This window comes from Budorcas taxicolor, chromosome 11, assembly GCF_023091745.1.
Source record: "Budorcas taxicolor isolate Tak-1 chromosome 11, Takin1.1, whole genome shotgun sequence".
In the NCBI taxonomy this organism is placed as follows: domain Eukaryota; kingdom Metazoa; phylum Chordata; class Mammalia; order Artiodactyla; family Bovidae; genus Budorcas; species Budorcas taxicolor.
Genome location: NC_068920.1, coordinates 157613913 through 157633136, shown reverse-complemented (window position 1 = coordinate 157633136; position 19224 = coordinate 157613913). Strand labels below are relative to the sequence as shown.

At 55.1% G+C, this 19224-nt stretch overlaps 2 protein-coding genes across 2 annotated transcripts; one reads left to right on the top strand and one right to left on the bottom strand.

Moving 5' to 3' along the window:
- Nucleotides 1-851: 851 nt before the first annotated feature.
- TOR2A (torsin family 2 member A) lies at nucleotides 852-4833 on the top strand. Its single transcript, XM_052649171.1, has 5 exons — nucleotides 852-1002; nucleotides 1596-1861; nucleotides 2814-2989; nucleotides 3677-3804; nucleotides 4124-4833. The coding sequence occupies exons 1-5, from the start codon at nucleotides 852-854 to the stop codon at nucleotides 4366-4368; spliced, it is 966 nt and encodes a 321-aa protein (XP_052505131.1). The 3' UTR covers nucleotides 4369-4833.
- Nucleotides 4834-5012: 179 nt separating this feature from the next.
- Nucleotides 5013-19087, bottom strand: TTC16 (tetratricopeptide repeat domain 16). Its single transcript, XM_052649511.1, has 14 exons — nucleotides 19070-19087; nucleotides 18260-18432; nucleotides 17839-17929; nucleotides 17542-17685; nucleotides 15911-16011; nucleotides 15679-15808; nucleotides 13676-13890; nucleotides 12763-13007; nucleotides 12248-12389; nucleotides 10728-10893; nucleotides 9454-9596; nucleotides 9142-9301; nucleotides 7223-7307; nucleotides 5013-6160 (listed from the first exon to the last, which is right to left on the bottom strand). Exons 1-14 carry the CDS (start codon nucleotides 19085-19087, stop codon nucleotides 5013-5015), a joined length of 2961 nt encoding a protein of 986 aa, XP_052505471.1.
- Between the last annotated feature and the right edge of the window lie 137 nt (nucleotides 19088-19224).

Here is a 19224-nt window from a genome sequence, read left to right as displayed (position 1 = left end):
GCAGTGGAAGCACGGAGTCTTAACCACTGGACTATCAGGGAAGTTTCATAATGGATTTTCAATAATCATTTATTGATTATTCTGTGAGCCAAAACACTTCACGTGCCTGTACTTCATGCAAGTATCACCATCCGTCTGATGAGAGGTACTGTTATCATAAGATATACAAGGGGCATGCATTTGTGCTAAGTCTCTCAGTCGTGTCCAACTCTTTGCGACACCATGGACTGTAGCCCACCAGGCACCTCCTTCTATGGGATTCTCCAGGCAAGAATACTGGAGTGGGTTGCCATGCCCTCCTCCAGGGGATCTTCCCGACCCAGAGATCGAACTCGCTTTTCTTACCTCTCCTGCATTGGCAGGCGGATTCTTTACCACTGGCCCCACCTGGGAAGCCCAAGATATACAAGGCACCGTATGTTAAAGGCACATAATAGGTACTCACCAAAAGCTATTAGCGCTCTTTTCTCATATAAAAAGGCGGGGGGTGGGGAGAGCACAGAAAAGGCGCTTTACAAGGTACTGCACAAGTTTTTGCTACAGTTGTTACGTCACCCTCGGTGGTCATAATCCGACATTTATTATTCTTTCGGGGCTGTGATGGTCCCTCAGTAACCGTGGCCATGGAAACGCAGTGCACAGTCCCGGATTGGACGGTTCGCGGGCTCCCCCTGGAGGCCGCCTTGCAAAGCCTACCGGGGGGACCACGGGGAGGGCTTTGGAGACGGGAGCGAGGGGAGCTGGGAGTTGTAGGCCGCAGGAGGTGGCCGCCGCGGAACGATGCACGTCGGGAGTCGTAGTTCTCGGCAGAAGCGGTTGGCGGCTCCAGACCCCGCTTCGGCCTCACCCGGATGGCGGCTGCGACGCGCAGCTGCCGGCCCTGGGGCTCGCTCCTCGGGCTGATCTGGCTAGTCTCGGCCGCGTTCGCCTCCTGGGATCTGACTTCGCTGCGCTGCAACTTCGGCTCATTCTGCGAATGTGACTTCCGGCCCGACTTGCAGGGTAAGGAGCCTAGACCGGAGAGCCGGGCGGACTAGGGGAGACCTTAGATCCCGGGGTTGTGCCGGGGCCAGACGTGGAGAGTAGACCCAAGGGCAGACCCCACGAGACTTCCAGACGGCCCGGGCTGGAAGTGGGCCCGGCGTTGAGGGACCCTGAGAGCCTGGGGCACAGGACTTGGGGCGAGGGTTTAGGGATGCCTGTTTGGAAGTCAGGATGGAGAGATGCCTTTGACAGCAGAACCCTGGGTGGTGGTCGAGGGTGGGTAGTTTAGACCTCCGCACTGGACTGGCCCATCAGGGGAGAAGCCTGCCTTGAAGGTGGGCAGGAGTCTGGGGCCGACCCTCTTGACAGCTGGCAACCATTTAGGGCTGAGCTGCGATCCAGAGGGCCACCTGGTGGGGGGGCTGCAGAGCTGAGTCAGCCTGAGGCAGAGGACACCCGCCACCCCCTCTCCCCACCCCTACCCCCGCCCCGCCAAGGGCCTCACTCCCTTGGTCCCAGAACCCAGATTCCCAGACATGACTTTTCTCCTGAAACTGTTCCGCTGCGGACGTGTGTCCTCATCTCCGACACTGTTATTCTTGTGGCCCTAGGTCTGGAGTGTGACCTGGCCCAGCACCTGGCGGGCCAGCACTTGGCCAGGTCGCTGGTGGTGAAGGCACTGAAGGCTTTCCTGCAGGATCCAGCCCCCACCAAGCCGCTGGTCCTCTCTCTGCATGGCTGGACCGGCACTGGCAAGTCCTATGTCAGCTCCCTGCTGGCACACTACCTCTTCCGGGATGGCCTCCGTAGCCCCCATGTGCACCACTTTTCCCCAGTCATCCACTTCCCCCACCCCAGCCACATGGAGCGCTACAAGGTAGGCGGGTGGTGTCCTGGCCCACCCTCTGCCGGCACTGTAGGGTGACTCCACTAGGGTGGGAGTGAGTCCTGAGCCCAGAGAGGGGAATCCCTTGGCTCCAGGCAACACAGCCAGTTAACAGCCTCAGCCTTCAGGACCCATCCTAAACAAAGCTGAGGGTGCTATCACCTGGCAGGGAGTTCTTGATTTAATACCTGGGGGCCAATAAAGTACCTTCGTGCCAGGGTTGTTGTGAGGGACGTGGGATTATAGAATCGCAGGTGTTGTTTATCGAGCACTTACCTTTGCCAGACAACCTGCATTGTCTCCTCTCTGTAAAGCCCTTAGAGTAGGGGCTTTTGAGGCTGAGTAAGCACTCAGGAAATATTAGCTCTTTCGACTATTGTTGTTGATTGCAAGGCACATTCCAGGATGATCTGTCTCAGCTGTCACACTCTGTTTTGAAGGTCAGGGAGCAGGAAGGTGCCTTCCCCTTTTCTAGAAAGCAAGAGGTGTCAGGGAAGGAGCCCCCTGACAAGGCAGGTGTGAGGCCTGGGTCTGTGTCCCTGTTCTCTTGTTGACTTGCTGTGTGAGCTTGGATTTACTCTCTGCCCCTCTCTGGGTCACAGTTTCACCATCAGCCTCATGAAGGGATCGGTGCTCTTTGGGAGACCATATCTTCCCGAAAAGATGAATGCTTTTTAATATTTATTTTTAGTTATTTGGCTGCATCTGTCTTAGCTGCAGCATGCATGAGCTTTGATCTTTGTTGCAGCACATGAGATCTTTAGTTGTGGAATGTGGGATCTAGTTCCTTGACCAGGGATCGAACCTGGCCCCCTGCATTGGGAACACTGAGTCTTAAGCCACTGGACCACCAGGGAAGCCCCGTTAATTCTTGTTTTGGGAAGGAATCTGGGGTTGGGGAAGCAGCTCCAGGCCCCCTCATACTCTCGCCTCTCTCCCACAGAAGGATCTTAAGAGCTGGGTGCAGGGGAACCTCACTGTCTGCAGCCGCTCCCTCTTTCTCTTCGATGAGATGGACAAGCTGGCCCCAGGCCTGATAGAAGTCCTGCGACCTTTCCTGGGCTCCTCCTGGGTTGTCTATGGGACCAACTATCGCAAAGCCATCTTCATCTTCATCAGGTGGGGCCAACTTTGCAGTGGGCATTGGTGCAGGAACACTTGTCAGAGGTCTCAGCTATCCAGTCTGATCCCATGGTCCCATAGCAGAATACTGTTCCCCCCCCAGGGCCCATTTGGGTTCCCCCCCAAAGTCCCCCGTACCCTCACTGGTGACACCATCATTCAAGGTGTTTAACTCCCCTTTGACATTCTTAAAGCCTGGGTTCAGTCTCTTAATCCTAATTTTTTTTGTGGCACTCCTGCTGGGTTGAGTTTTCCCTCTTTTGTGGCCAAGAGGACACAGGCCTGGGAAAAACAGGACTAGAAACCAGTCCCATCTCTGAGAGTCCTAGCTGTGTTTCTTCAGGCAAATCACTTCACTTCTCTGAGTTCCCATCTCCTTTTCTGAACAGCAGGGCCAATCTTAATGCCCTACTGTCCTCCTCGAGGCTGAGTGAGGGAAAGTAGGTAAGGGACTTAAAAGTGTCCTGTTAATAGAAACTGTAAAGTGCATGGCACAGATAGGCAAAATTCCGGGGTCGTGGTTATGGATGAGCTCAGGAGAGGGAAAGCAGGTCCTGGGGCGTTTTGAGTGAGTTTGGCTCCTGCTGACACTGAGCTGGGCCCCTGGTTCATGTCCCCTTAGGAGGCATGTGGGAAGCCAGAGCTACATCCTGCCCTCACTGTCTGCGTCCCCCATGGTTTTAGTAACACCGGTGGCGAGCAGATCAACCAGGTGGTGCTGGAGGCATGGCGCAGCCGCCGGGAACGTGAAGAGATCGGCCTGCAGGAGCTGGGGCCGGTCATCTCCCAGGCTGTGCTGGACAACCCACACCGTGAGTTCAGCTGAGGGCCCCACGCCAGAGGGGCTTCCAGACTGGGGTCTCACTCCCAGATCACACCCAGGGCTGGGCTGGACTCCCTGGGGGTGGGCCAGGCTCTCCCAGGTCGGATGCTCAACCCACCGACCCAGTATTTTCCAGCCCAGGCTTTGGTGCTTGGGGCTGAGGGACAGCCTCCCCCGAGCCCAGCACCCAAGCAGGGCTGGGAGGATTCAGGTCAGCAGCCTTCCTGCATTTCCTTCCCTTGAGGGGTGGGCGGGGGCCTGGCTGACCCCTGTGAAGCACAGCCTCTTCCCATGGCTCCGCCCTGCAGATGGCTTCTGGCACTCGGGCATCATGGAAGAGCATCTCCTGGACGTCCTGGTGCCCTTCCTGCCACTCCAGCGGCACCATGTGCGGCACTGTGTGCTCAACGAGCTGGCCCAGCTGGGCCTGGAGCCCAGGGATGAGGTGGTCCAGGCCGTGCTGGACAGCACCACCTTCTTCCCTGAGGACGAGCAGCTCTTTTCCTCCAATGGCTGCAAGACGGTGGCTTCCCGAATTGCCTTCTTCCTCTGACTCTCCCAGGGGGCATCCCTGTCCTCCTCTACCTGGCCAGGCCGTGAAGGAAAGCCCTGGACCCTCTGCCGGAGGGTCTCTAGTCCTGCAGAGTGGGACCCAGAGCATACTGTGAAGATGAGGAGGGCTGTTGGCTGGGCCATGAGACAGAAGGCCGGGGCAGGCCCTGGCTCTTCACTGGTCTGAGGGCAACTTGGCCTTTGCCTCCTTCCTCAGGGAAATCACCGGTCACCCCAGAATTTCAAGGAGCCTTGACTGCAGCCTGAGCCTTCTTAAAGTGTGAATTGTAACTCAGGGACAGTGGCTCGTGGCTGCTCCCTCCTTTCTCGCTCTGTTCCTCTGGCCCTTGCCCCAGTACCATAACCCCACGCCCCACACTGCCCCCCCAACCCCTCCGTGTCCCCATATGGTAAAACCAGGCTGAGACTTCTGTCTCCGTGAACAGAGGGACTCAAGTTCACACTGGAGCTGAGCTTTTCAAGTTTTAAATTTTGTACATGAAGAGAACAAATACAATAAATTTGGTCACGGGACCAGAGGATGTTGACCCAGGTTTGATTGCTTCTGAGGGAGGCTGCAGCGTGGAGCAGAGTGGGGAGAATTGCCCTGCACTGCAGCAAGAAATGAAGGGCTGAGCATCCCTTTCAGAGAGCAGCCTCACTGCCGGGGCTGGGCTTCCGTCTTGGGCCCTGGGCGGTCTGCATGTTGCTGAGACTCGGGTTCAGTCCCCAGGGGACCTCGGTCTTGCTGGAACCTGGGCTTGTGCTCTGGCTCTGGGCTGCCTTGGACTGGTTGGGCCTCTGACTCTGAGCCTGGCCCTTGGTGGCCTCAGTGTTGGAGGGGCTCCAACTTGAGTCATAGGAGGTGTTGATCTTGCTGGGGCTTTGGATCATTCTCCAGCTTTGGTCCTGGGTGGCAGCTGCCTTTCTGAGTCTCCAGCTCTGACCATCGGCACCCTTGGACTTTCTGAGCCTCCGCCTTGAGCCCTGGGTGGCCTGGGTCTTGTTGAGCTTTTGCCTTGGGCTCCAGGCAGCCTCTGTCCTGCTGGGCCTCTGGTTTTGAATCTGGACGGCCTCCGTCTTGCTGGGCCTCTTGCTGTGGATGAAGGTGGCCTCTGTCTTGCTGGGCCTCTGGTTTTGAATCTGGGTGGTGTCCGTCTTGCTAGGCCTCTGGCTGTGGATGAGGGCAGCCTCCATCTTCCTGGGCTTCTGGCTTTGAATCTGGGTGGCGTCCGTCTTGCTAGGCCTCTGGCTGTGGATGAGGGCAGCCTCTGTCCTGCTGGGCCTCTGGCTGTGGATGAGGGCAGCCTCCATCTTGCTGGGCCTCTGGCTTTGAATCTGGGTGGCGTCCGTCTTGCTGGGCCTCTGGCTTTGAATCTGGGTGGCGTCCGTCTTGCTGGGCCTCTGGCTTTGAATCTGGGTGGCGTCTGTCTTGCTGGGCCTCTGGCTTTGAATCTGGGTGGCGTCCGTCTTGCTGGGCCTCTGGCTTTGGATGAGGATGGCCTCCATCTTGCTGGACCTCCAGCTTTGAATCTCAGCGGCGTCCGTCTTGCTGGGCCTCTGGCTTTGGATGAGGGCGACCTCCGTCTTGCTGGGCCTCTGGTGGTAGCCTGGGGTGGACTTGGTTTCTCTGGGGCTGTGGTTCAGGCTTAGGTCTTTCCTGCTGTCCCCCGAGTCTGAGGACTGTGTCCTTAGCAGTGAGGAGTCAGAGACTGTCACAACAGTGGTGGAAGTGCTCCTGTATTCCTGACCCATACTGGACGTCTCCGTCTCCGAGGTGGACCTGGTTCTGACTGGGAAGGATGTGTCCAGAGAAGCTGTCAGGCCGCCTTCCCCAGACAGTCCCAGGAAAGGGAGGCTTCTAGGCCTCACATTTGCCTATGACCCAAAGGCCTCATATGGCCAAGAGGGAAGGCCTCCCAAATCTCTCCAAGCCCAGCCCTCCTGGCAACCTGAGGCCTACAGGGGAGTCATGGCCAGAAGATAAAGGGCAGAGATGGAGGTCCCCACTGTCCAGCGCTGGCCTCCACTCTGCCGGCCGCCTCTCGCCCTCTGTGTCCAGCCACCACCAGCACCTGCAGGGGCCTGGCCCTCTGCCTGCAGCAATTCTCTGTGCTCTACTCCACCCACACTTCCCCTGGGTCCTAAAAACCCTTCCTGACTCCACTCCAAGGGGGGCTAAATGCACCCCCAGTTCTCAGGACTCCCCTCCACGGTATGGCTCCACTGTCCTAGTTCTCTGTGTCCCTGTGACCCTTCTTCCCTTCAGGACCAAGCGCTCCCTGGGGCAAGGACTGTGCCATTCATGCCTGCACTGGTGCCCTGAACAGGCTCAGCCCTGGGCACTCAACACATTTGCTGAATGGCAGGAAGGGGACTAGACGCCCCTACGTCCATCCCTCCCAGACCGCCCACAGCTGCTCCCGGGACTCAGAGCCGCATTCCCGGGTTTTTCATTTTGTCCCTTCCATGCTGGCACCTGGCGGAACTGAGGATAGAAGCCCCCTAGACATGCATAGGCTCTGTGGGGTAGTTTCAGGGAGAGGCCAAGGGGGCAGAGAGGAGAGGGACAGGGTTGAGCAGGGAATGAAGGTGGAGCAGGCAGCAACGATGAAGTGCCTCGAGTGAGAGCTGGCTGCCCAGGCTGTGTGCTGGGCATCCCCGAGGGTTCCCTCGCTCCCCCTCCCTGCACCCGCCACCCCAGACCCGCACCCCCAGCAAAGCTGGGATGAGCCCTCCCGCTCCATATATATACAGGAGTAAGCAGCAGAGGCCAGATTCACATCCAGGCCTGGGAGCCTCTGACCCCTGACCTTTGCCCTCCCTGCTGCATTGGCCCACGCAGGGGGACTTACAGCCCAAGGTGGAGCCTAAAGAGGTCTGGCTGATGTAGCTGACGGTCAAGGATGACTCCTTGCTGGGAGCTGGCTTCAGCTTCTCCTAGGGTCAGAGACAGGCTGGGCAGTTGGCAGGCCGTGGGAGGCCACCGCTCTAGAAGGCCAGCCACTTAGAGCTCCTCGGGGGCTGCAGTTTAGGGCTGGAAGGGGACCTGGAGCAGTCGACTGGACAGGAGTGAGGGTGGGCAGGTCAGACAGGTGTGGCGACGTGAGAAAAGCAGTGTCAAGAGGCTGCTTGGTCCTCATCTCTTTCTCTGCAAAATGCAAATTCCAGTGTGGGAAAGGCTTCTGTACGCTGTGAAGTGCTGCGCCCTGCCAAATGGCTAGAGAGGGGCCGAGGAGTTTCTCCACACCTTCCCTGCCTCATCCCACTTCATCTGCCGGCACGTCTGGGAGGGAATGCCCATTGTTATAATTGCCTGGACCAGGAAACGCCTAAGCAGCCCGGCACTCGGCTAAGAGGCACACAAGCAGAGCTGGAATCCAGGTTGGGGAGGGCAGGAGGACAGTCCATGGCCAGGCCCTTGGCAGCTGGTCACAGCTGCAGGCTACGGCAGGTAACATGTGGTAGTGAGATGGAATGGGCAGGGCTCTGGAGCACTAAGCAGGGAGCCCACGATAACTTCAGGGCATACACAGACCCAAGGTCTGTAGCTCTGTCTCCTAACATGAGCTGGAAAAATGTAGAGCTCGCCTTTTCCATGTCTGACAAGGGATGCTGGCACTCCGAGGACTTCAATGGTTAAAGTCTCCCTTGGACATAATTTACTTGCTGTCCATGAGCAGTGGATCAATAAAATGGTAGGATAGCCACAGGATGGAACTGTCCACAGGAATGAGAAGGACCAATCAACTTGGATGCCTCTTACCAACTTGGAAGCTTAATGAACAGAGCCAGAGGCAAACAGGCAGGTACCATCCTCCGTTGAGAAGGACCAGTGCACTTGTCAGCAGTTTAGGAATCAGAACAGCCCTGACGGAGGAGGGGCCCAGAGCCAGGTGAGAGGGGCTTCTGGAAAACTGGGAATGTGTTCTTTCTTGAGCTGGAGAATGGAGTCATGGCGGGTATTCAGTTTGTGAAAATTCATCAGTTAGCTGAGGATTCATGTACTTTATGTTCCACTCAATGAAAAGTTTTTAGAAATGAATCCAAGTGTTAAAACTCTGGGGGCTTCCCTGGTGGTCCAGTGGTTAGGAATCCCCCTGCTCATGCAGGGGACACAGGTTCAATCCCTGGCCCGGGGAAGGCCCACATGCCACAGGGCAACTAAGCCGCGGTGCACCACAACCCCTGAGCGTGAGCTCTAGAGCCATGACCTGCAACTACTGAGCCCGTGGGCCTCGAGCCCATGCCCTGGGACAAGGGAAGCCCCTGCAACGAGAAGCCTGCATACCGCAGCAAAGAGGAGCCCCCCTCACTGCAACTAGAGGTGAAAGAAAGGGAAGTTGCTCAGTTGTGTCCGACTCTTTGCGACCCCACGGACTGTAGGCTCCTCCATCCATGGAATTTTCTAGGCAAGAGTACTGGAGTGGGTTGCCATTCCCTTCTCCAGGGGATCTTCCTGACCCAAAGATCAAACCCAGATCTCCCGCACTGTGGGCAGATCTTTACAGTCTGAGCCACCAGGGAAGGTGAGTGTGGACAAAGTGTAGGAAGCCTCCCTCTGTGAGGGGCCCCCATTCTCACCTGCACTCCTTCAGGTGTACCCCTTTACTGGTACATTCTCCACCTCACAGCAACATGTCCCCAGCCCAAGTCACATAGCTGAGTGGTGGCAGAGCCAGCCTCTAGCCAGCCTGCAGCCCTCAGCCCTGGCTTGGGGTACAGTCCTCCCTGCACCTCCAGGAAACCCGGCCCTGGCGTGGGGTGCACGTACCTTCTTCCCAGGAACCTGCACCTCTTCCTCTGGGCCTTCTGGCTTTGCCTGCGGGAACTGGAGAGGGGCCTCCAGCTCCTTGGGGGTCTCCAGTAAAGGTGGCTCCTGCTTCCAAGAGAGGATCAGGGCCCGGGCCCTCTGTTCCCGATCCTTGAGCCGCCTGCCAAAGCGAGTTGTCAGAGCGCTGGGTAAGCCTCTCTGACTCACCCCCCCCTTCCTAGGACTGGATGGTGGCCTGAAAAGGCAAGGAGGTGCCTTGAGCCCCAGCTGTCCCCCAACTCTGGGCCTGGGGGCCCTCCTGTAGAAACTCACCCCAGGATGTCCTGAGGGGTGCTGGTGTACACCGCGTGCTCCACCATTCGCTCCAGCTGCAACCTAGCCAGGTTCGCCACCTGGCTGCTTAGCACCTCTTCCACTGACATGCCGGGGAAAAGGTTGGTCATCAGAGGAAGTAGCTGCCAGGAAGGAAGGTGACCAGAGTCGGGTGTGGGCCAGGACAGGGGGAGATGGTGTGGCACTGCCCTGACTGGCAGAATCCCTTCTCAGGGCCGAAGAAGAGAAGAGTTTACAAATTCAGCATCAGTCACTCAGTCGTGTCCGACTCTTTGTGACCCCATGAACTGCAGCAATCTGCCAGGCTCCTCCATCCATGGGATTTTTCCAGGTAAGAATACAGGAGTGGGCTGTCATTTCCTTCTCCATGGGATCTTCCCAACCCAGGGATCGAACCTGGGTCTCCTGCATTGCAGGCAGACTCTACCATCTGAGCCATCAGGGAAGCCCTTTTATAAACTGTTGTTTCTAAAGGGCCAGACCCTTTGGGCCCGAACTATTGGGAGATCTTGAGAAAGGAACTATTACGTGAGGGAGTTCTGAGTCTGATCATGGGTTCTAGAGTCAGCCAGAGGAGGGTGTGACCTCCAAGCTCTATGACCTGGGGCAAGGGAACTGACTTCTCTGAGCCCTACCCTCTTCCCTCTGTAGATTATGGGGTGATGATAATGTTACCTGTCTCGTAGGTGTTAAAGAGGGTTAAACGGGGGGATATAAGCTGAAATGGTTAGAACAGTGCCTGGCTCTGGGTTACCTGCTCAGTCGTGTCCAACTCTTTGTGACCCCATGGACTGTAGCCTTCCAGGCTCCTCTATCCATGGAACTCTCCAGGCAAGAATACTGGCGTGGGTTGCCATTTCCTTCTCCAAGAACAGTGCCTGGCACATAGTAAATGCTCTGGCATCATTATTGTCTTAGCCACTCAGTCGTGCCTGACTCTTGCGACCCCATGTACTGTAGCCCATCAGGCTCCTCTGTCCATGGGATTTCCCAGGCAGGAATACTGGAGTGGGTTGCCATTGCCTTCTCCAGGGGATCTTCTGAACGCAGCAATTGAACTTGTGTCTCCTGCAGTGGCAGGCAGATTCTTTACCGCTGAACCACCAGAGAAGGTACATATACTATGTATGCTCTGGCATTAGCAGTGCTTATCACTGCTAAGAATCCAGGTTTCTTTTAGGGACAGGGTGTATCTTTAGGTGGTCAGAGGTATTGACTCTGGAGCCTACCCTCCTGGCCCAGCAAGAACACACCTTGGGTTGCTTGGGGTCAAGGAGCAGAACAGTGGCAACATCCTGGCGGGCTCCAAAAATGTTCTGCAGGAGCTGCCGGCTCCTGGCGCGGTACAGGTAGTACTGGGGCTTCTGGGGATTGTGCTGGATGGCCATTGAGAAGTGGTTCTCTGCCTTCTGGAACTGCCTGCAGGACACAGTGGGCCACAGGGTGCTCTGAGCTGGGCCACCTGGGAGGAATAGGGGCTCCTCCCTGGGGAGTCTTGGGGAAAACCAGGCTAATTTCTGCTCCCTGCCACCAACACCCCTCTTGATGGACCCAACACTTAAATGCTAGTGTAAAGTCCCAAAATAAGTGAACATTTTTATGATCTTGGAATAGGAAGGACTTTCTGAATGTCATAAACCCAGCAGCTAAATATGAAAAAAAAAAAAACTAATTTGACCACAATTAAATCCCATTATTTAGTAGCAAAAGCACCACAAAAGAAAGCAGCAAATAGGGAAGAATATTTTGCCACATAAGGCAGATAATAAGCAAACTTTCTAGCCTACAAAGAACTCTTATAACCAAGAAAGTTTTTATTGGGCAATTGAAAACCAAATGGGAGAACAATTTAGGCAGACCATAATGGCCAATAAACACATGAAAAAATGCTGTCCTGTACCCACAACTTAAATATGCAAAGTCAATCCAATGCAAGAGAACCATTTTTTTTTTTTTTTGCCTACAGATTACCAAAGTTAAAAAATAGTGTTAATACTCTGTGCTAGGGAGGTTTGGGGAAATGAAGACTTTCTTTTACTGGGGGAAGTTTATATTGGTTCGTTGTTTTTTTTTTTGAGAACAATTGGGTATCATCTTTAAAATGTTAAAATTTCACACTCAACAATTTAACTTCCAGCAATCTAACTACAGAATTACTAGTATGAACGGATGGAAACATATGTCTTGGGTCTCATTACTGCATTATTTATAATTAAAAGAAAAGGAAAACAGCCCACATTCATCAGCAGACTATTGTCTAGAGAAGTTAATTGTGGTACTTCCGCTGAATGGAATACTTTGCAAACAATAAAAGAGAACGAAGTCATCCTATATGTAACAGCCATAGGAAGTAAAAAAGCCTATCAAATATTAGCTTAGCACGATCTCACTTTTGTAAAATGATAGCAATTGTTAATATATGCGTAGAAATCAATCTTGAGGACTCTTTACCAAACTCACCCAGATAGGGGAGGCGTTGGGAGACAGGTATTAGAAGGAACTGCCATTTTCTGAGTCTTATGCTACTGAATACTTACTTTAAAAAATAATAATAATAAAAGCCCAATTACCATAACAATATTCAGAGAAAAGTGAAGGATTTTTAGCGAAAACTTGGAAAATAAAATTGATATTTAGGAGACTTAACTGGGAGAGCAGAGTCGTTTTGAGCCAGGGAGCCCAAGCAGGCGGCTTCATCCCAGACTTCCCCGGCCCCGCCCATAGCCCAGTATGCCCCGCCCACGGGGCCGCCCCACCCACCATCGGCTCACACCTGCTCTGGTGCTCGCAGAAGCCCAACTTCTCCTGCAACAGGCCCATGCGCAGGTGGGCGCCCTCGTCTCTCGGACTCAGTGCCAGCGCCTGCTGGTAGTCCGCCTCAGCAAAGGTCAGGTTGCCCAGCTGGAAGAAGCAATCTGGAGCGCGGGGACTGAATGGGGATCGCAAAAACCCAGGGCGCAGGAGCAGCGGCCCAGTTGGCTCCACCCCCTGGGAGGCGGGGCCTGCAACTGATAATACCCGTGGGCGGTCGCCAGCACCCGCAGCGGCTTTTCGGCGCAGCTGGGTACCTCTTTCTAGACACCTGATCTGAGCATTTTGAAGGACTATGTAGCGAGATGGTCTCTGAGACGTTTCCCCGCCCCCCCCAACCCCGTAGTGTGTCCGTGGGACACTGAGAATCCTCTTCCGCCCCTTCTCCCTCCCTCCTTCGCTCGGGGCCCTCGAGCGCCCAGTCCAGGCCTTAGAGAGGCAAGGGGCTCACGCAGGGCTCCCCGGGACCCCACTCACCGCCGCGGTTGATGTAGAGTCCTTTCTCCTGCTGCTCGTCCTTGAGCGCCTTGTTGAGCAGCAGCACGCTCTCCTGGTAGGCGCCCTGCATGTAGCAGTGCACCGCGAAGTCGTTGTAGGCCAGCAGCAGTTGGCGCTGGGCCTGCTGAACCAGCTCCTCTTGGTGCTCGTTCATCATGTCCAGCGCCTTCAGGAAGTCCTCCACTGCCAAGTCAAAATCCTGGAGCCGTCGGTACATGGTGCCCCTGCGGGAGAGGCATATGAGAGCCAGAGCACCCCCACCGGCTTGAGGTGTCCCAGAGAGTGGATGCAGCTCTGGGTCCTCTGACCTCTGGAGGTGGCAGGGCGGCCTCCCTGCTCATGCATTAGATTTGGCCTGTGCAGCTCCCCGATTGCTACTGAGCTAGCTTGGTGATTCTACTTTCCTTTACAAATAACTTCTCTCTTTCTTTTTGGGAGCAACGTGCCTGCCAGCCTCTCTGCTAAGGCTTTTTGTACACAGGATGAATGTTTTACCTCCACTGTTTGTTTATTGAGAAAACCCAGGGTCAGGGAAGTTAAATGGCCCAGAATGAGGTGTTGAGCCCTTGCTGGGGAGGTATGGGGTGAAAATTCAAACCTAAGCCTCCTCTCCTGGGCTGAGTTGGGCTGAGCCTCCCAGTATAAACTGCTCAGCAGGCTTGGGGGTCCAGGATTCCCAGGTTAACAGGCTGCTGCCTGGCCCTTCTCCAAAAGCAGTAACAGAAACCACCTCCCAAGATCCCTCAGTTCTGATGGCGAGCAGGGAAAGACCCTTAGAGACTAGACGGGGAGACTGAGACCTGGGGAGTGTCATGGGCTCTCCTGAGATCACACAGCACATCTGAGGCAAGGCAGGGCCTGGGACCCAAGACAGCATTTCCCCACCCAATACCGGAAGAGGAAGAAGCTGGGGTCCAGAGGGTTGTTCTCAATGGCACAGTTGATGCACTGCAGCGCATGTTGCAACTTGCCCTGCACGGCCAGGACCCCGGCATCTTGGCGTGCCTGCTCGGCCTGGCCCACCATCACCTGGAGCAGCACCTTGGCCTGTGGGTGCTTGGGATCCAATAGCAAGGCACTGTGTAGGTCTCGATAGCAGAGGTTGGGCTGTGGGGGTGCAAGGCAGGGATGGCGTCAGGGCTGCACCCAAGCTGAACTCTCCCCTGTTCACTGTGGGGAGGCAGACCTCTGGGCAGGCCAGCATCATGCCACCCATCTTCAGTGCCCCGCCCCACCCCTCCGTTGCTGTTTTGCCTTTTCTGTCTCTTGAAGGAGGAAGGGAGCATTGTGGGAAAATCCTATCCAAGGGCCCATCCCTACTGGCCCCTTTCCAGATGTGACCTCAGGTGAGCCAGGTCTGCCTCAGTGGTTTTTGCTGTAAAATGGGGCTACAGATGCCTCCTCCTTGCAGGACTTCTGCGAGGCTCACTTGAGGTAGGGGGAGGCCATGGTCTCCAGACCATGACTGTCATGTCCTCCCTGTCCTCCCCAGTACACCCTCCCCAACACCTCTGACCTTTAAGCCCAAGACAACTCTAACCAAGAACAGATTCAGGCCTGGGCATGAGCAGAAAACATCCCTAGGCCAACACCTTCCACTGGGTGAGCAGGTCAGTTAGTCAGTCAACAGTTTTAGCAAGCACCCCATGTCCTGTGGGGTAATAGGCTGAGGGCAAGAGAGGCAGTGTAGACACTGGGTGGGAGGTGAAAGATGGCAGAAGTTGAGACAGGGCTTTGGAATAGGTGGACTTGGGCTCAAGGGGAGCAAGTTAGCCAGACCATCTGAACCTGCTTCCTCATCTGTGAGAAGAGGACAGTGGGTTGTATCTAACCTCAGAGGGTTACTGTCAGCCTTAGAGACAAATGTGAGTAAAGTGCTTAGAATGTGTCTATGCATTGTAGGGAGCAGCTGCAATCCCAACACGCAACAATAATTGTCAATAATTACTAGTCTACTACCTTTGAAGGAGACTCTCCCATTGAGTCACCTGTGGGACACAAGAGCCCAGCCCCCAGCAGAGGGAGGCTCTTGGTTCCAGCACCCTGAGGACACCCTGCTCACTTTAGCCCATCATGTTCCTCCGCTTCCCGAGTCTCCCTCCCCCGCCCCCCAAGCACCCTGGCCAAACTGGAACAACAGGCCTTGTTCTGGATGCCTCTGTTTTCCACACTCTCACCTCTCCAGCCCCCTAGTCAGTCTCCAGTCCTGCTTCCAAAGGTCTGAAGAACTTGCCCCCCTCCTTGTCACCATCCTGCCCATCCTCCGTAAGCCCCACTCCTATCCAGATGGATGGTACCCAGGCTTCCAGTCTCCGGATTTGCCCCTCTGCGACCACCTCCCCCCCCAGCCTACATGCCCCCTGGCAGCCAAAAGGACTTTTCTAAGGCCCACTGCCCCAGGGAGCACCCTTCTGAGGTTCCTCCTGCTCCCCAGGAAGAAGTCAGGGTGCCCTGGGGTTCACGAGATCCTGCCCATCACTCACTCATCCCTGAAGCCCCTCCTTCCTTGTGACCCCAAGTCTCACATCTAAAGGATGCCTGGTGGCCTCTGATGGTGCTTCACATAATTAGGAAGTCAGTCCTTGTGTAATTATTTGCTGGGGGCCATTTCCCCTGGCCTGTGAGTTCCGTGAGGGCAGAGCAGGCTGAGGCTTCTCACCTTGTGGTCTTCAGGGATTGGCGCAGGCCTGGCAGAGAGCCAGGGCTGAATGATGCTGGAACAACTACCTGACTGGGCAGGAGTGGTCAGCGCTGGTCAGGGTTCAGGAAGGACAGGGCTCCCACCACACTGGGGGCTGTGGCCTCTGGGCTGGTGGATAGCCTAGCCTCCTCCTGTAATCTCAGCACCCAAACAGGGAGGAAGTCCACCCATCGGCCCTGCCCGCCCTGCTCTACCTTCTGGAAGAAGTTGTAGAGCCTGGCCCGGAGTATGTAGACATCCGCATTGGTGGTGCCTTGCTTCACCTCCTTTGTGACGAATGAGAGGCATTCACGATGCTTTTTGAGGGCCAGGAGACAGGCCATGCTGTGGGTGGAGGACAAAGGTGCTTGGTCTGCCCAGTGAGAGGAGCAGGAAGGGGATGCTGAGGGGAACAAAGGCTAGCAAGCTCTTGATCAGGGTGCTCACCATCGATATCGGAAGCAGAATTTCTCAGGCTGGAGCTCAGAGGCTTGGGAGAAGACGGTCAAGGCATCCAGAAAGGCACATTGCTCAAAAAGGCACTGGCCCTGGTGACACAGGGGACTGTCAATCCTGCTTGTGACCCCAGCCCAGCAGCCTCCATGAATTGAGGGATGGCCATCACTGGGGTGGAATGACAAGGGATGAGGACAGTCCTTCAGATCAGAGAGAGATTTTAAGAGAGAGAGATACAGACACAGAGAGATACAGAGCTGGGTAGACAGCAAGACACAGAAATATACAGTTAGTGACAGAGAGATAGCAATACAGACGTAGGAACAGGGAGAAAAGAGAAAACCCGAGAGGTGGATCAAAACAGCAGGTCTAACGGTAACAGGCTCCTTCCTGGACCAGGGCTCCAGATGCCAAGCCCTGTATTAAGAATACAGGGAATTTCTGTATTCTTAGGGGTACATATAACTTAGGGAGTTCCCTGGCTGTCCAGTAGGTAGGACTCAGTGCTTTGACTGCAAGGATGTGTGTTGGGGAACTAAGATCCTGCAAGCTGCCCAGGTGCAGCAAAAAAACAAAAAACCCTAAATTTATCTCATTGGGACTAGGTAACATTCCCCTTTTAGATGAAGGAACTGAGGCTCAGAGAAGCGGAGTGACCTTTCCAAGGGCACACAGAAAGAACGAGATCGGCCTCAGGACCCCCACAGACAGTTTAAGCATGTGGTCTGGTTTTAAGAATGTTTCTTTTTCAGAGTTGAATAATAATAATTATTATTCCTATTATTTTGGCTGCACAGCATGGCAGTGGGATCTTAGTTCCTGACTAGGGATCTAATCCAGGCCCCACCCCACCCTGCAGTGGAAATGCAGTATCCTAACCACTGGACTACCAGGGAATTTCCAGAATTGAATTATTGACATTAAAAACCAAGACATCAAAGTTGTGAACATGGGGGAAAAATCAGGACTTTTTTGGGATTTTATGGCTTAATATCATCTTTATTATGCATTACAAATGGGGGATACTCTTGTCTTTTTAGTGCTGGGAGCCCGTGGACTCTAGGGCTGTGCTGTCCAGTACAATAGCCATAGCCATACAAATTCAAATTGATTCAAACTAAATATCAGTACAATTCAAAAATTAGTTCCTCAGTCACACTCTTGTCTTTTTAGTGCTGGGAGCCTGTGGGCTCCAGGCCTGTGCTGTCCAGTACAATAGCCACCTGCTGCCCACGGCCATACAAATTCAAATCGATTCTAATTAAATATCAGTACAATTAAAAAATGAGTTCCTCAGTCACACTCGCCACATTTCAAGGGCTCAACAGTTCCACGTGGCTGGTGGCCATCGGAATGGACAGTAATCATCGTGCTAAGTGATCATTGTCAGTACTGCAGAGAGTTCTATTGAATGTACCCAGCCCTGGTGGTGGATGAACCTGGAAGGTAGGAGAGGTCATGAGAAGGAGTGGCAGAAGGGGACACAGACGCAGGGACAAGAAGGTCACCAGGAAGTCAGGGCTGGCTCCGGGAGCAAGGAAAACCCCCAGAGTTGGAGGGAGAACCAGCAAGCTGGGGTGGGAGGTGGGTGCCTTGTATGGGCCTAGGGCAGCGCCGGGCACCTTCAGGTAAAGCACCAGGGCGAGCCGCTCCAGGTAGCTGTTGTTCTCTGGCTGGGAGTGGTAGGCCTTTCGAAGGTTCTGGGCGGCCGAGGAGAAGTCGCAGAGCTGGATATAAGCCTCGGCTCTTAAGGCATAGAATTCTACCTGAGGGAGAGGGGACCCAGACTGCTGTTCCCCTCCCCACGATCCGCCCTGAGGTTTGCCACTCGGCTACCACAGGGACTCTGTGGCCCTGAGAGGTGAGAGTGTAAGCGTGGGACAGCAACTGCCCGTGCCCACCCAAACCCTCCCTCTCACCAGCTGGGGGTCCAGGTGGAGGGCGCGGGAGAAGAAGAGCACGGCCATCTCCCAGTCCTCTTGCTCCAAGCACTGATGAGCTCGATGGTAGCTGTGGGGGGCAGGGGGCCACAGGCAGTGGGGTGGCTGGCCCTGACTTGGGACCAGCCCAAGACATAGAGCTGGGGCTTTGCAAATGGGTTGCAAGGATGGGGGACTTGGGTAGGAAGACAATAGGGGTAGACAGAGACCCAGGGAGAGGAGGATGGCCATTCTTGGAGTTCATCCAGCCTTTTTTTTTGCTGCTGAGGTGGAAGAGCCCTATTATACAGTTGAGCTCACTGAAGCTCAGAGAGGGAGAGTAACTGGCCCAAGGCTGGACAGCATGTCAGTCGCTCTGCAGGGAAGGAACCTGGGACCCCTGGGCAAGGGAGTCACTCACTATTCCCTGACTTTGAGGGGCACGGTTAACCCTGTAGCCTTTGGTTTTATATCATCAAAGTTCTGGAAGATTTGGCTGGTCCCAAAGATGCGCTGGAGGGTCCCCTTTGGCACAGGAATCACCCATGGCTTTGGGATGTGTTGTGAGGGAGCTTTGTCATGCTCCAGACCATCCTGGAACCAAGGAACAGCAAGCTGGAGCAAGCCTCAAAGACAATCCCCACTCCACTGACACACTCTCCTCGGGTGTTTTACAGGATGGGGGAGGGGGTGGAAAGGCGGCCAGGGGGGAGATACAGTCCGGGGTCTGGTGGCTCTCCCAGCCCCATTCCCCTTAACTTCTCTCCGGTCCTGCCTCTCTCTCCTGTTGTCAAGATCTCACGCTCACACTGCTCTCTGCTCTCCTCCTGGTTCCCCTCAGCTTCTACCAGCTACCGACACCCAAAACTCTTGTCTGCAGCTCAGGCCCTGCCCCAAGCCAAAGGCCCTGGGGGTCCAGCAACCTCTTGTGAGAAGATCTGTATTCCATTAGGCCTTAAGTCCTGTCTATCCCACTTCGTACAGATCTCTCAGACACCTCCTCTTCTCTCGTCTGAGTCACTGCCATCTCTGTGTCTATGCCAGCTCCGGCCACCCCTCCGACTTCCCTTCCAGCCGCAGGTCCTAAGACCTCTGTTCTCTGCACAGCAGCTAGGGACTTGACAGAATCGCACAACTGATCTGGCCTCTCCAGAACGAAAACCTTCCCTGCGAACGCATACGTGGTCACTTCTCCCGCACCCTTTGCCTTTGCCTTAGTCTTCTCCCGCACCTCTCCGGAGTCTGTCATGAGGCCCCTTCGGGGAGGACCCCTGGGCCTGGACCAGCTTACTCGCGATCTTCACTTTCCTCTTGGCCCCCTCCTCCCGACGTTGCTAGGCATCATCTCCAGGACGCCCACAGGCTCCGCCCCTCTTAGCCACGCCC

Excerpts from the sequence above, each read along its gene's own strand:
- TOR2A (XM_052649171.1), top strand. The coding sequence starts at position 852 with ATGGCGGCTGCGACGCGCAGCTGCCGGCCCTGGGGCTCGCTCCTCGGG. Across the intron at positions 1,003-1,595 it reads CTTCCGGCCCGACTTGCAGG|GTCTGGAGTGTGACCTGGCC; the intron begins GTAAGGAGCCTA and ends TTGTGGCCCTAG. Across the intron at positions 2,990-3,676 it reads GCCATCTTCATCTTCATCAG|TAACACCGGTGGCGAGCAGA; the intron begins GTGGGGCCAACT and ends CCATGGTTTTAG.
- TTC16 (XM_052649511.1), bottom strand. Across the intron at positions 17,686-17,838 it reads TCCACCTGGACCCCCAGCTG|GTAGAATTCTATGCCTTAAG; the intron begins GTGAGAGGGAGG and ends CCTCTCCCTCAG. Across the intron at positions 15,809-15,910 it reads TTCTGCTTCCGATATCGATG|CATGGCCTGTCTCCTGGCCC; the intron begins GTGAGCACCCTG and ends CTCCACCCACAG.